We start from the raw sequence: 13,472 nt of genomic DNA, 5'->3' as shown, positions 1-13,472 counted from the left end.
CTGCCCAGCTGCTGGCTCCAGGATGTGTGAGCCCCCAAGGCTGCAGCCCTGCGCCAGCCGCTGGTGAGGATCCCATCACGCATCCCTGTAGCTGGGAGTAGGCACCCCGTCCTACCCAGCAGCTAGCCCCGGATCCTCACTCTCCCTAGCTGCCACACGCATGTAAATGTCTCTCAGTCAGGCCCCAGACCTCACGGTCTCTCTGCCAGTCAGCCTGACCTCCCTGGTCCCTTTAGTAGCCAACTCCCCCAGGTGCCTCGCTCCCAGAGGCACACACATATCTGGCTCCCATCCATTTAACCCACTCACCAGCCCGGCTTCACCTTTGCCAGTGATCACACACTGACATGCACACCCTCACTTGCCCCAGTTGCTGGCACCCGAGACGTACAAGCCCTGTGAGCTGTCGTCTGGCTCCAGCCGCTGGCACGCAGCTGGCTATACACACAGCACACACACGGAGCAGAGACCCGCACCCCAGGGAGAGAGTTAGAAATGGAGTTTGGTAGGAAGACAGGCCTTTTTATAGCCTTATGCCTAATTATTTAAATGTAGCATCTGCTATTGTTCACAGGCACTAAATGGAGAGGCCTTATTAGAATGTATCATAGAATCATAGAATACCAGGTTGGAAGGGACCTCGAGGATCATCTGGTCCAACCTTTCTAGCACAATCTAGAGGAGATGGCCCAGCACCCTGTCCAGCTGAGTCTTAAATGTGCTCAGCGTAGCGGAGTCAACCACTTCCCTGGGGAGATTATTCCAATGATTGACTGTTCTCATTGTGAAAAATTTACCTCTCGTGTCGAATTGGAATCTCCTTGGGAATAATTTATCAAAGGTATTGTTTTCCTTTAACATAAAAAAAAAAAAAGTATGTTGTTGAAAACTTCATAAGCTAAGAATAGTTAGAGTGTATTTTTGGCCTTTTGGTGACACTGCTGCTATTACTTAACAAGAAACTTCTTTGGTTACACAGGTGAAAGTTCTCCTTATTGGAAAAAAATCAGGAGATAGTACATAACTGAAAAAGCCTACCATACAACACATCTTTTCAGTTTTCTTAGCAAGACTAATCTGTATAAAATTCGTTAGGGACATACCAAAATCTCAAGGTGTTCATTGGAACACTTGTAATAATAAATAGAAATCTCTAGTTTATCATGTTCCTTAATCACTGCTACCTCAAATCACCTTTCTTCCCTTTCTCCCCTCCCCATCCTCCTCCTGTGTGGATCGCTTTCAAAGGCTCTCATTATAATTTTTTTTTAATGAGCTGGGTTTCTAATTATAGAAGGAAGACAAGACAAGCTGTTGTATTAATGGACATGAAAAAGGGAATGCTATTAAACTACTAGTTTTTAAAAAACTTGGAGTTTCATGATTACTCTAACACTAATAATGAAATATTACCTCCATGTTACCCTATTACTTCAAGGAATTTATATAGTTCCCTAAATTCATCTATGTTTATTGCTTTCATTTAAAACGTGTGAAGGTTTGAACTTTTTTTCCAACTATTGTCTTATTGAACCATTTGAAATTATTCTGCATGCTTTAATATTTTCTTAAATATCTCTTTTCCTTTTTCTCTCACCAGAATTCTGTTTTGGACAGACTGGGATGCAAATTTTCCTCGCATTGAATCCGCTTCCATGAGCGGAGCGGAAAGAAAGATCATATATAAAGATATGGATACTGGAGCCTGGCCTAATGGCCTCACTGTCGATCACTTTGAAAAAAGAATAGTGTGGACAGATGCCAGGTAATGTTAGTACAGTAGTCTTTTATCTGTTTATAAAACCTTATTCTTGCATACAAAAATACAAACTACATTGTAAGTGGAATGTAGTTATGTACGTTATGTATGTAAAGAGTCTTCTGTGCAAGGGTGCTGTATGTACATGTCTTTAATTGCATTCCTATTATATATAATTTCTTCACAGTCTTCATGGTCTGTACCATCAGACCTTAATGGCCCTTACCAGGCTTCTCAGGGACCTCCCTCCACGCGTGCTGCCCATAGTCCCAGGAGCCCATTTCAGCACAGCCCTGGAGCTCGGCCCCTGCCTGAGTGACACCACTGGAGCACCAGTCTCCAGCCCAGCCACAGCACTGCTTGGCAATGGGCCCTGTTGGTCCAGACCCCAGCCCACAGAGTGGCTTCCTGGTCTGACCCTGTCTCATCACCACAAACTTTTCTGGTGATTTGGACTCGTGGTTGAACCTGGCTGCCATCCCTGGGGCCTGCGCTGCTCGCTTTGCTTGGGGGCAGTGGGATGTGACCCTGGACAGTGAAGCCTCTGCTCTGCCAGCTGTGGTATCATCCATGGCTCTTGGCTCCCTCTGCCTTAGAGAGCAGTCGCCCAGTTGTCCTCCCTGACACTTACACATGGAAGACCCAAGCTATTTCACTATTTTTTCCATAAGTTCATCTGAATGGAAACTGGTTTTTCTGCTGTATTTTCACAGCATGGAGATAAATTTGAATTTAAAAACAGTATACAAGCAAACCAGTATTTCAAAGCCTTAGTTAAATTAATAATGTGAACTAAATAATCTCTGAAGTTAATGATTGCCCTGTAAACATTCTTTGGTCTTACCAGTAGGTAAGAGTAAGGTTTTTATACATTTTGCACCAATGTCATAATGGTTGTGTGATTTTTTATTTTATTTTTATGTAATCTTTAATTTGGGGTTATCTTGTAGATCGGATGCCATTTATTCTGCATTATATGATGGAACCGGCATGATAGAGATTATACGGGGTCATGAATATCTTTCTCACCCTTTTGCTGTTTCTTTGTATGGGAGTGAAGTATATTGGACAGATTGGCGGACCAATACACTTGCAAAAGCCAATAAATGGACTGGCCAAAATGTCAGTGTAATACAAAAAACAAGTGCTCAGCCATTTGATCTTCAGATATATCATCCAAGTCGTCAACCACAAGGTGACTATTTATAGAATAATTAATTATTATGCCTATGAGGGGAAAAAAAGTATTATTTTATACAAATATCTATATATATTTTATACAAATATCTATATATGAATTTTCTTTGAACTGACAATTCTTAATTAAATGTCGTATTCAGCACTAGTGTTCCTTGGGTGGCAATAGAATCTTTATTCGAGCCAGAAGCTTGATGGGATCAGCATCTGTGAATTTTGCCCACTTGGACTCTTGTTCTTGATCCCTTACAAATATAGTGTAGAACCACATTTATTTAAAAGGCTTCCAACTTATTTATTTTGTTAACTGGAGTAACTAGTCTGACAAAAATAACCATAACAATGTTAGCTCTTGCTTCTCTCCAGAGGAAGATGAACTTTTCTGTGAAATAAATTCTGTATACAATTATTAGTTGTAAATATTCACTTTGTGCTGTAATTTGCCTTAATTTACTCATTCACTTGTCTGCCTCTATTTGCTGCTTGGTCTCCTTGTTCACTCTTAGGACTGCATAATTTACGTTCCACTATTGTAGACCGCTATTTTTCTACGTAAATAGCCTCAGTTGGGTGTTGTCCATAAACTGTCGCTTTTCCAAAGCACATCCTGTTCACTAAACAGCTTTTATTTTAAAATAACATTTACAATTTTCAATTTCAAATTAACACAGTATGTCTTTCATGGGAGAATGAACTCAACCTGCTGGAGGCATGAGTTCGGAGTTTAAAACTTCAAGAATCATCAAAACTTATTTTTGGTGTGAATAATCAAAACTGAAAGGAAGTTCACAGTATATGCATTAATTAAATAATAGGAAATTCTTTAATTATTTCTTGATACATTATTTTGTAACTTTAACTTCCCATTTTCGTCTGTATAAAGCTTACCTCTTCATGTGTGTATATTTCCATTTCAATTTTATACCAGCTTTTATAGTGTAACATCTATTTATACCAGAGCACTGCTGTACAATTATGGCAAGTGCATAGGCTTTGTCATTAGATAGATAGTCCAGCAGTAGTTGTGTATTTAGTAATCTTCAGCTACTATAACTTAAGATAAAACTGTATTAATCTTGAAAATTAAAACTGACCAGATTGTATCTATCTAGTTTAATGACAGATTCTATTTAATTCCTAATGAAAAATGCAGGAACCTGCTAAAACTTAACTCTTTGAGACAGATTTACAATGTCTGTCACATAGCTAAAAAGGCTAATGATTTTCCTAGACTTTCAGCTGAAGCTTCAAATGATTTTATCACTGAATCGTGAATCTCTCATTTAGATGGTAAACATTTAGTCAAGAAATGTAAGTTATTGACTTCAGTGGTGGTACGTGTGAAGGTTCATGAGGACCAAGAAAGAAATCAGAGAGTAGCCCCTTAGTTGCACATCTAGTATTTTTCTAGAGTAAACTAACTATTACTTCTCTGAGGATTACAAATACAGAGATTTTATTGAACTGGTGTAAAATTATTTTCCACTCTAAATTTTCTGGCTTCAGTTATGGCAATATATAGACTGTACCTAAACATACTGCTAATAACATAAGCAATAATTAAATCCAAATTAATTGTAGGGAGACTTGGAACATTTGCTGTCATTTCATCCTGATACCTACCTGTTGGTAGCACTATCTACTACTGGTCCAAACACGTCTTCCTGCCTTCCCTCGTACTTCCTTTCTTCTCCAACTGCTGTCGAGTTGAGGATAGGTGAATCCAAGATACTTAGTACATTGCTGACAACTGGCAATTTTCTTCTTCTTAACAGTTATCTCCACTTCTACACTCACAAAAAAGAGAATTTTTATTGGGCTTTATAGTTCCTCCTTCTCTGACTTTTCAAATGTTGAGCTCTTCGAAGTCCGTGTATACCTGACTTGGGAATCATAAATGTTAATGGAAATAGTTGGAAAGTGTTGTTACATAGTAATTTACTAGGAGTCTTTGGACTTAGGAATCAGATGCTTGACTTTATTCAATGTGAAATAACGTGGATGAGGTGGTTAGCTGAGCAGAAGAAAATGGTCCTGATTAAATTTCTTCAGTTGTTTTGTTGGAAGGATACTCGGAGATCAGTCCTCTCAGTGGATCCCCATGTGAAATGAAGAACTAATTAAAGTGACATATTTTGGTACCACTATAGCTACGTTGATGTTTAAAATAAATTTAAAGTAACAAAACCAAATATAGGGCAGGAAGACATTATTATGATATTGCTGACAATTGCAAAACTCATTTTTGGAAAGAGATACGTTAGAGTATTGATCACAAAGAGAACAGAGCTCAGAACCTTTTACCCACAGCTGAAATGTCAGCTTTCTCAAGACAGTCCAACTCTTCAGTGTAGCTTTCCTATACACATGTAGCAAATCTTTTATTGTATCAGCCATTGGAGGGAAGAATTAAGTCTGTAGGCTTTTTTATATTTTTATATCAATAAATTATGGGTTATTTGTAAACAACAAAACAGATCATCCAGAACAGGACAAGTCATGATTAATGAATGAGGTGAGTTGCCCTCTTATTGATTATACATATGATTAAGTTTACTCCAGCAACTATTCTTCCGCGGTGGTATCCTATCTCCCATAAGCTGTTCATTCTTCCCTAGTAACTTCACCGTCTTTAATTCTCCATGACATGTCTTTGAATTTCTGTAGGTTATTTATCGTAAATGGGCTTAAGGATACAGATTATCTAGGGTGTGAATAATGCATGTTTTATAGATATCACATCTATAATAATGCATAGTTAATATGTGAATGTATACTTAAACATACACATTTGTACATATATGTACTTCAGATGTGCAAATGTATATGTACACTTTTCCCCTTATTTTTATAGGTTTGAGTTCAACATTATATTCTGACATGCTTGAGATACCATCAGGTGGATTATCTATTAGTAAATTAAGTTCTGTTGTTATAGGACACATCTGGGCTGTATCTAGGTATAGAAGCTCTTGGGATGTGCCATGGAAAATACCGATGCTGAAAAAAGAATTGAATATATGTTTTTATTGTGAGATATAACAAAATACAATGACTTAATTTGTATGTAAATATAGGAAAGTAAAAAATACTGCTGGAGGATGACCACCAATTGGTTATAGAATGTTCCATGATCTCTGGATAAATTTCAACTCTTTTGCCAAAAAGTTGATGGTAATAGAAAGTACTTTAAAATTTGTAGCACGTATACTTGTTTTTTTAAAAATTGAGAAATGATATTTTGTTTTTCTTCTCACCCAGGGTTTGTAGTGTTCAGTAAGCTATTCAGACTTTTATGTTAGTAGGTTCTGAGCAATCTTTATTTGAAAACATTAAATACTGACAATTTTGTATGGCTTTGTACATGTCTTAGAACCCAGTTCTGCATTAGTTATACATAGAAGACTATGGATATAGCTCTAATGTAAATGAGTACCAGCAAGTGAAATTCTCCCTGCACACTAGTTGTCAAAAGATTTGAAGAATGCTCTCTAACAGCATACACTGAAAAAAGGAGAGCAATGAATACAAGTCACTGTTAGTTCGTGAGTCTAAGCATGATGACAACTGATAAAGACTCACAGTGAACAACTCCTAATCTACCTTGCAATATGTGACATATGCTGTCAGGATACATTTTTCTGATGGTTTTGTTTAAAATTAATAATGATCTTCTATTAAAGAAGAATGTTAGTGTTTTTCAGTGAATGTCAAGTTGCTTGGGCTTTATTACTTTTTGAAATAAGCCTCTTATGAGAATATACTCTTTAGGCTAGGGTACTGTTCTAACAAAGCTGTCTGTCCAAAAAGTATCTATGTCCAGGATCTTAAAATATAGGAGGAGTAAATATGCACCTGTGCACAGCCCTTTTGAGTAATGGGTTTTGCTATTTTTTATAATTAGCCACTTCCCAAACTTTGGGATTTGAGGAACTGTGTTCTTTATTTGGTGTTTTCACAGTAGCACTAGAGTTCCCATTAGCCATTTCTTGCTGTCAGGAAAAAAAACAACTATTTTCTGTTTAGACTGGGGCCAGGCAACGTCTTTAAAGAGAGACTATAGCCTAGGGAGACATCAGTCAGTATTCCATAGTCGCAGGTACCTTGGCCTCAAGGCAAAGTATAAGCTGTAGAAGAGTTTTCAGCAGTTATTTGCCAGAATCAAGACGTTCAAATATCAAGTTGTATAATTGCAGCTTTTATTTTGTGATGTAGAAACACCAGATTTCGATTTATGATTGGCCTTCTGGCTTTGCTCTAAATTATTCTCTTTCAATGGAAGCAATTTCTTTCTACAAATCTCCAGTACCTAGCTTTATTGGAGCTAGAGAAAAATGGTGATACTATGCGATTACTTCTTAATTTTTCTTTTGAATTTGTAGCAATTTTGCAATAAATGAAAGAAGGTAACATACACTTTAGAATCCCAAGATAAAATTAACAGTAGATTTACACTGCAAAATGTCAGCATAAATATAGCACTCAAGGACAAACATTTTGTAGTCTCAGCTCCATAGGTATACATCTGGGTCACCTATGTAGGCAAAAGGTTATTAGCTTTTAAAATATCTCATGCAACTTATATTGATTGAAATAAAGTAGAGCAGAGCTAAATAAATTCCTGTAGCCTAAAGCAACATTATTTCAGTTAACCTAGACAGATGCTAATTTAAGGTAGTGACGTTATAGCTAGATATTTGTATGGGTGATAGGTTCATCTGTTAGTAAACCACAGGAGATTGTGGAAGGCTTCATGATCTAATGCAGAATGATGTCACATCTCAGGAATATGAGTTTGAGACCTACTCATCTTCACAGAATCAAAGCTGCGTGTCAGGAATGCTATTAACATAGCAAACAGGTTTTCTAGGAAGAGTATTTTCTCAACTACCATTTTATTTTAAAAAAACCACTTGCTGCAAAGAATGAGGTCTTCTATTTTAGGCACAAGATGTTGTACTTGTACCATGAGGTGTACTACTGAGCTTAGTGATGAGGGGAGTAAATATAGTGCATTGGAAGGATCACAGCTTGAAAACAGTTAGAAAGCGGTGAATTCCTCACACATTCCCCAGTTTTTTGTATTTCTTAAGGGTATTACTTTGAATTTAAAAAAAAAAAAAAAAAAAAAAAATGGCCATGGCATTATTTTTCTTTTTGCAGATTGAATTTTTATAGACTAAAAATCAGGATAAGCAGTATAATAACTGCTGAATATAAAGTATATTGGTACCACTGGGCTCTTTTGTAATTAAAACATGAAAAACATTTAACTTCATGGCACTTTTGTTACGATATTCTGTTGAGGCCTGGATTTCCAGCTGTTTAAAATAAATAACTTTTTACAGAAATGCAGCTTAAGATGCACATGAGCAAAGTTTTGGCTATTTTATTTTGGGAGGATTTAAAAAATTTTATTAGTTTGAGATTTTATCACAACCTTCTTGTGTACATTCTTTTTACTTTAAAGCCAGCAGCAAGATTGGTATATGTATCGTGCAAAATATATGCAATCTTTCTGAACTTTAAATTGGATTCCTTTGTGCCTTGTGAAAGTTCTGGTTTTGTTTTAGGAATTATAAAAGCAGTCTTTCCTACCTTCGTCTTAACTCAGCATCCTGTCTTTGACAATGGCTGATCCGTGCCTACACGAAAGTATGGACCTGGGGGAAGATAACAGCCATGCCCCTCCCATATAGCCTGTCAGCTTCCAGTAACCTGTAACTCAATGATGTTTGAACCTAAAAAGGTATCTTTGTGCTTCAAAGGCTTTAAAGCCTTTGACTGATTCTTCTTGCATGAACTTTTCTAGTTGACTTTTGAACTTACACAAACTCTTGATGTCCACAACTTTTGGGTCAGATGGCTCTGGTGCGTAGCTATGCACTGTGTGAGAGAGGACATCGTCTTGCTTGTTTTGACCCTAATACTTGATAATTCTGTTTAGCATGTCCCAGCTTTTGTAATAAGAGGGGTATTGGACAGCCATTTCATCAGTATAAATATAATCTGTTGCTTCAGAACAGGATCTCTTAGGTATGGATGCTATTTCAGTGCTCATCCTCCTGTATGTAACTTGAGATTGTTTTTTTCCTTGTATATTAGTATATATGTATTGAATTTTATCAGACATTTTATTTCTCAGTCACTCTGTCATGTGACTCTTCTGTAGATTTTCACACTTGGATTTAATTTAATCCTTTGTTACTGCTTAGTAAATTTCTGATTTTTTTTTTTAAGTTTTCTATAAAGCATAGCACCCGCTCCTAAAAGTATTATTGGCTTTGGCTTTTCACATGGTAATACCCTAGCTGTACAACATTTGTTATTCTTTTACATCTGTGTTTCTTATCTGCCTAGTATGTCAGTATGCTTTTTTAAGTTTAGTCATTCCAGGCAGTCCCTTCTTAGTTTTGGACTTATATCATTAATTACATTTTTCTCTGTTACTTTTTTGCAGTACCCTTTCATCTCATACTGTACACTGGAGGGGGTGGGAAACAAAAGATTCATTAACAAGAATTTCAGAATTACCATAAAGCTATCATACCATATACAACAGAGTGTCATGAAGAATTGTGCTAACTTTGACCTAGTAATATTCTTGTTTATTTTGTTCCATGGTGAATATGTAAATTTTTGTTAGATGATATACTGGCTAATTCTTCAAGTGAATGATTAAAAACTGAAGTAGAAATAGTGAATATAGGAAGTAAATATGTATTTTAGAACTAATGCATTCTCTGATCAGTCCTAAGTTGCAAATTCCAAAGACTAATGCTAAAATAATCAGATATAATCAGGTAATATGAAGATTTTAACTTGACCGACTACAACGGAAAGTTCTTTGGCCCTATGAAAAGCAATACTACAGAAAGTATTGACAGTACGCAGAGGATTAGATCTATAACTGGTTTTATATATGAGTGGGAATAGATTGTCAGCAATTTAAAAATATCCTTTTGATGTAACTCTAGTGCATATATTTGAAGGTGTAGTCAGAATTTAATCATGTCGCACACCATTAAAGTATAAGATTAAAATTTTGCCTAGTTAAAATCTGATGCCAAGAAGGGACAGGTTCAATATGAAGTTAATATGGAGGGTAAGTTGGTCCGTAGTGAATGCATATTCAGAGGTTGTCAGAGTAACTGACATTTGTCAAGTGGTGATAGAATGTCGGAAGGGTTTTTTTAAGGGTTACTGGTCAAGAAAAATAAACATTTTGTTTAAATAATGTTTTAGAGAGCAGTCAAGAAGAAATATGATGTCAAAGAGAGATATATGTATATCTGTGCGCAGTACTGCAAGAGAAACAGATTGACAAGCAATCAGCAGTGGAAATCAATTAAATAATGCAGAAGGCTGGCCAGTTGGTGAAAATGCCAGTTCTGTGGGTTGCTGTGATCAAAAGGAAAATAGATTGGTGGAAATTAGGAAAGGAATAAAGAAACACACATAGTGAATTGTGATGCTGTATAATATCACTCCCATATCTTGAATACTGTATACAGATCATATAAAAGAGACCGAGAAAGCCTGACAGGCTGATCAAGAGCATGGGAAAGGTTTTTGTATGAGGACAGGTAAGCTGATGTGTCTTGAAATACAGCTTATAGACAGGCTTCTGTATGATGGCAGTCTGTGAAATTGTAAATGGCATGGTGAAGGTGAATAAGGAATGGTTATGTGGTTATTCACAATAGAAATAGAAGGAAGTATCAGAACTAGCACAAGGAAATAAAAGACCCACATTTTTGAGAGTCAAAGCAATAGCATACCTATTTGCCTTCAAGAGAATTAGTTTTTATTAGAAAGTAAAGAATGGGCTTAGCCGTTATTCACTGAAAGCAGCATGAATATGAAAGGAACATATACGTATGTACTGGTATAAGTAATTTTTAGAGTATGGTAGTTTACTCCTCCAATTGTGCATGCATGTGGAAACAAGTACATCTGCTTTATAACACTTTTTCCACTAATTTTGTATTCCATGATATATGAAGGGAATTGTGATGTGGACAGACAATACACAAATTGTACTGCCTCTTCTTTGTTGATGCTCGTAGCATACTTTAACCACAACCAGCATGCCTTTGATTTTTTCTTCTGTATGTTCTTCTATTTGAATTCCATACTCAAATAGCAACTTCGGTAGAGAAGAGCACAATGCGCTACTTGCACAGAAAGACAAGATGGGGATTGTTTTTCTTAGGCCCTAAGTAGATCCTTGCCACAGAGGGTTGTATGCGTATAAAGAGGTGGAGGTTCCACTCAAATTACTGCTTCATATTGGGAAATAAATTAAAGGAAGTGCTGTTTTACAAAACGTATGACTAAATTTTAAGTCTTGCAGCAACAGTGTTAAGAATGCCAAAAAGCGCAGGAAGCTGAATCACTAGATGATCTCCTGAGATCCCTTACAACCTAAATGATTCTATGATCTACTTCACAATATTGTCAAAACCCTAAAATTGTGTTTCATTTTTGATGTGTAGTTCATAGGGATACATGACTTATATTTACTAATATTAATAGTCCATTAATAATTGTTTCTTATCCTGAAGGGCTCCTGGAACCATCTTAACTTCAGTCTCTTTTCCTCAGCTTCACATTTTTTATCTTCCACATGAAGCTGTGAACTTAAGAGATCAATCCGGATTTTTTCACATTGTTACTACAGATACAAGAAAAGTGATGATGTTAAATGAACACTTCTCTAGTGTAATTTTGGGGAAAGTCAGAAACAAATATAGTCATCAAATAAGGGTAACAAGGTATTTACAGTCCATTAGCAGTCAAAGAAGATATTAATCCATTAACCAAGAATAAATATTTTTAAGTTTATTGGCCCAGCTGACTTTTTGTCAAAGGTTTAGAAGAGCTGACAGAGAGGGTATGGGATGCTTCTTTAAGAAACCTTGGAATAGCAGGAGAAACTGCAAAGGCTGGGATAGTGCTGAGTGGCTTCCAGTGCTGCCAGTGTTTGGCAGGGGCAAATGGGATGACTTTACAGAAAACTGTAAAAGCCTGTGATTTTTTGATTGCATGTTGGAAGATGCTGGATAGAATTTCATTAACCTGTTTATCCAAAGTTTTGAAAGTTTCATTCTTCCTGTAATACTGGTCAGACAAGTAAGTAGTTAAAGGATTCAAGAGTTGGTGGATAAATTTAAGCAAGCATGCATTGATGAAAAAGAAATGGTTCAATGAAGCAAACCTTGAGTTTGTCTTCAAATTTTAGTGCTTGAGTTTGAGCTAAATTTATTTCATGAAGAAATTCATACATCAGAGTTCTCTAGTTATCTAATTACTTATATTGCAGGCTAGCACAGTGTTGGAGGAATATATTATAAACTAATTGATTTTGTTAATTATAGGTTTGTCTTTATGAGTCAGTCATTCCTGCTTCCCTTTTCATCACTGTTAATTTTCTAAGGTTTTTTGGTAAATGGAAAATTCAACATTGCTTTCTGTTTATGCTTGGAATGTCTCTTCAGGAGTGCCCAGGAACTGTGTGTGTATAATAATGAATGAAGTTAAGAAGAGTAGTTTCTAGGTTTTGTAAGACTAAGAATTCTTCTCCGGTCAGCTTTCTTTCTGCTCTTTAAAGCAATTTTAGCACATCAGTAAACTATAGGAAGCCACTGGAAAAAAGCTACACTTAGAAGAGGTTTTTCTTTGAGAAAAGTAGAAATACTTTGGCATGTTTTTTTCCAAATTATCTTTGCATGTTAGATTTCAAACTAATATTCTAGTAGGTAGATCAAATTGAGAAGAAACATTGAATTTGCCAAAATTCATCGCATAATCTAGGCTTTGACTCTTCACAAAATGAAATTTGTTCTTCAGGTCCTCATCATATTAACATCTTTTTATGCCGTGTGTCCTGGTTAGGAGCGTACCATTCTTTACATTTTAATGTTATAAATAGACTGCAAAATTAATATCTCACTGGGAAAATTTTATGAAGTTACAATGATAAATTTTGTGGCTGTACTAACAAAAAAAATATAAAAAATATATGCTTGGACAAGAGTTGAATATTAGCCTGAAAAAAGTGATAAGAGTACAAGCTCAGTGAATCAATGAGGCCAGGTTTGTCTTCAAACAGAATTTTCACTGCTTTCTCACCAGTGTAGCTTATGCTAGTTTGACAAACCTTAGTTCCAAAAGGTGTTTTTATATTTTGTGTATTTCATTATTCAATTTTAGCTTCCAACCCGTGTGCTGCTAATGAGGGCAGAGGTCCATGTTCTCACATGTGTCTGATCAATCACAACAGAAGTGCTGCATGTGCCTGTCCACATCTGATGAAACTGTCTTTAGACAAGAAAACGTGTTATGGTAAGTTTTCCTCCCAAAGCCTGACAGTTACGTTGATTTTAGAATTTTGAGCTGTACAAATTAAAATACATAATTGTAAAAACAATCTCTACAGTGCATTATAATGATATATTTTAAAGGTACATCTACTTTTGGGGAATTGATAACATTCTAAAATATGAGGTGTGTG

General features: G+C 36.1%; 1 protein-coding gene across 1 annotated transcript in view; it reads left to right on the top strand.

Annotated features, from left to right (window-relative positions):
- The window catches only part of LRP1B (LDL receptor related protein 1B), a gene marked incomplete at both ends in the record, with an annotated part of 755,097 nt that overhangs the window by 517,530 nt on the left and 224,095 nt on the right, over positions 1-13,472 (top strand). Inside the window, 3 exons of the mRNA XM_082312062.1 lie at positions 1,601-1,765; positions 2,710-2,954; positions 13,172-13,303. Of these exons, the coding sequence (XP_082168188.1) occupies positions 1,601-1,765; positions 2,710-2,954; positions 13,172-13,303 (542 nt within the window). The remainder of the gene's footprint in view (positions 1-1,600; positions 1,766-2,709; positions 2,955-13,171; positions 13,304-13,472) is intronic.

This window comes from Platalea leucorodia, assembly GCF_965183815.1.
Source record: "Platalea leucorodia genome assembly, chromosome: 5".
NCBI lineage: Eukaryota > Metazoa > Chordata > Aves > Pelecaniformes > Threskiornithidae > Platalea > Platalea leucorodia.
The sequence above is the reverse complement of the archived record's forward strand: the minus strand, read 5'-3'. Positions and strand labels throughout refer to the sequence as shown.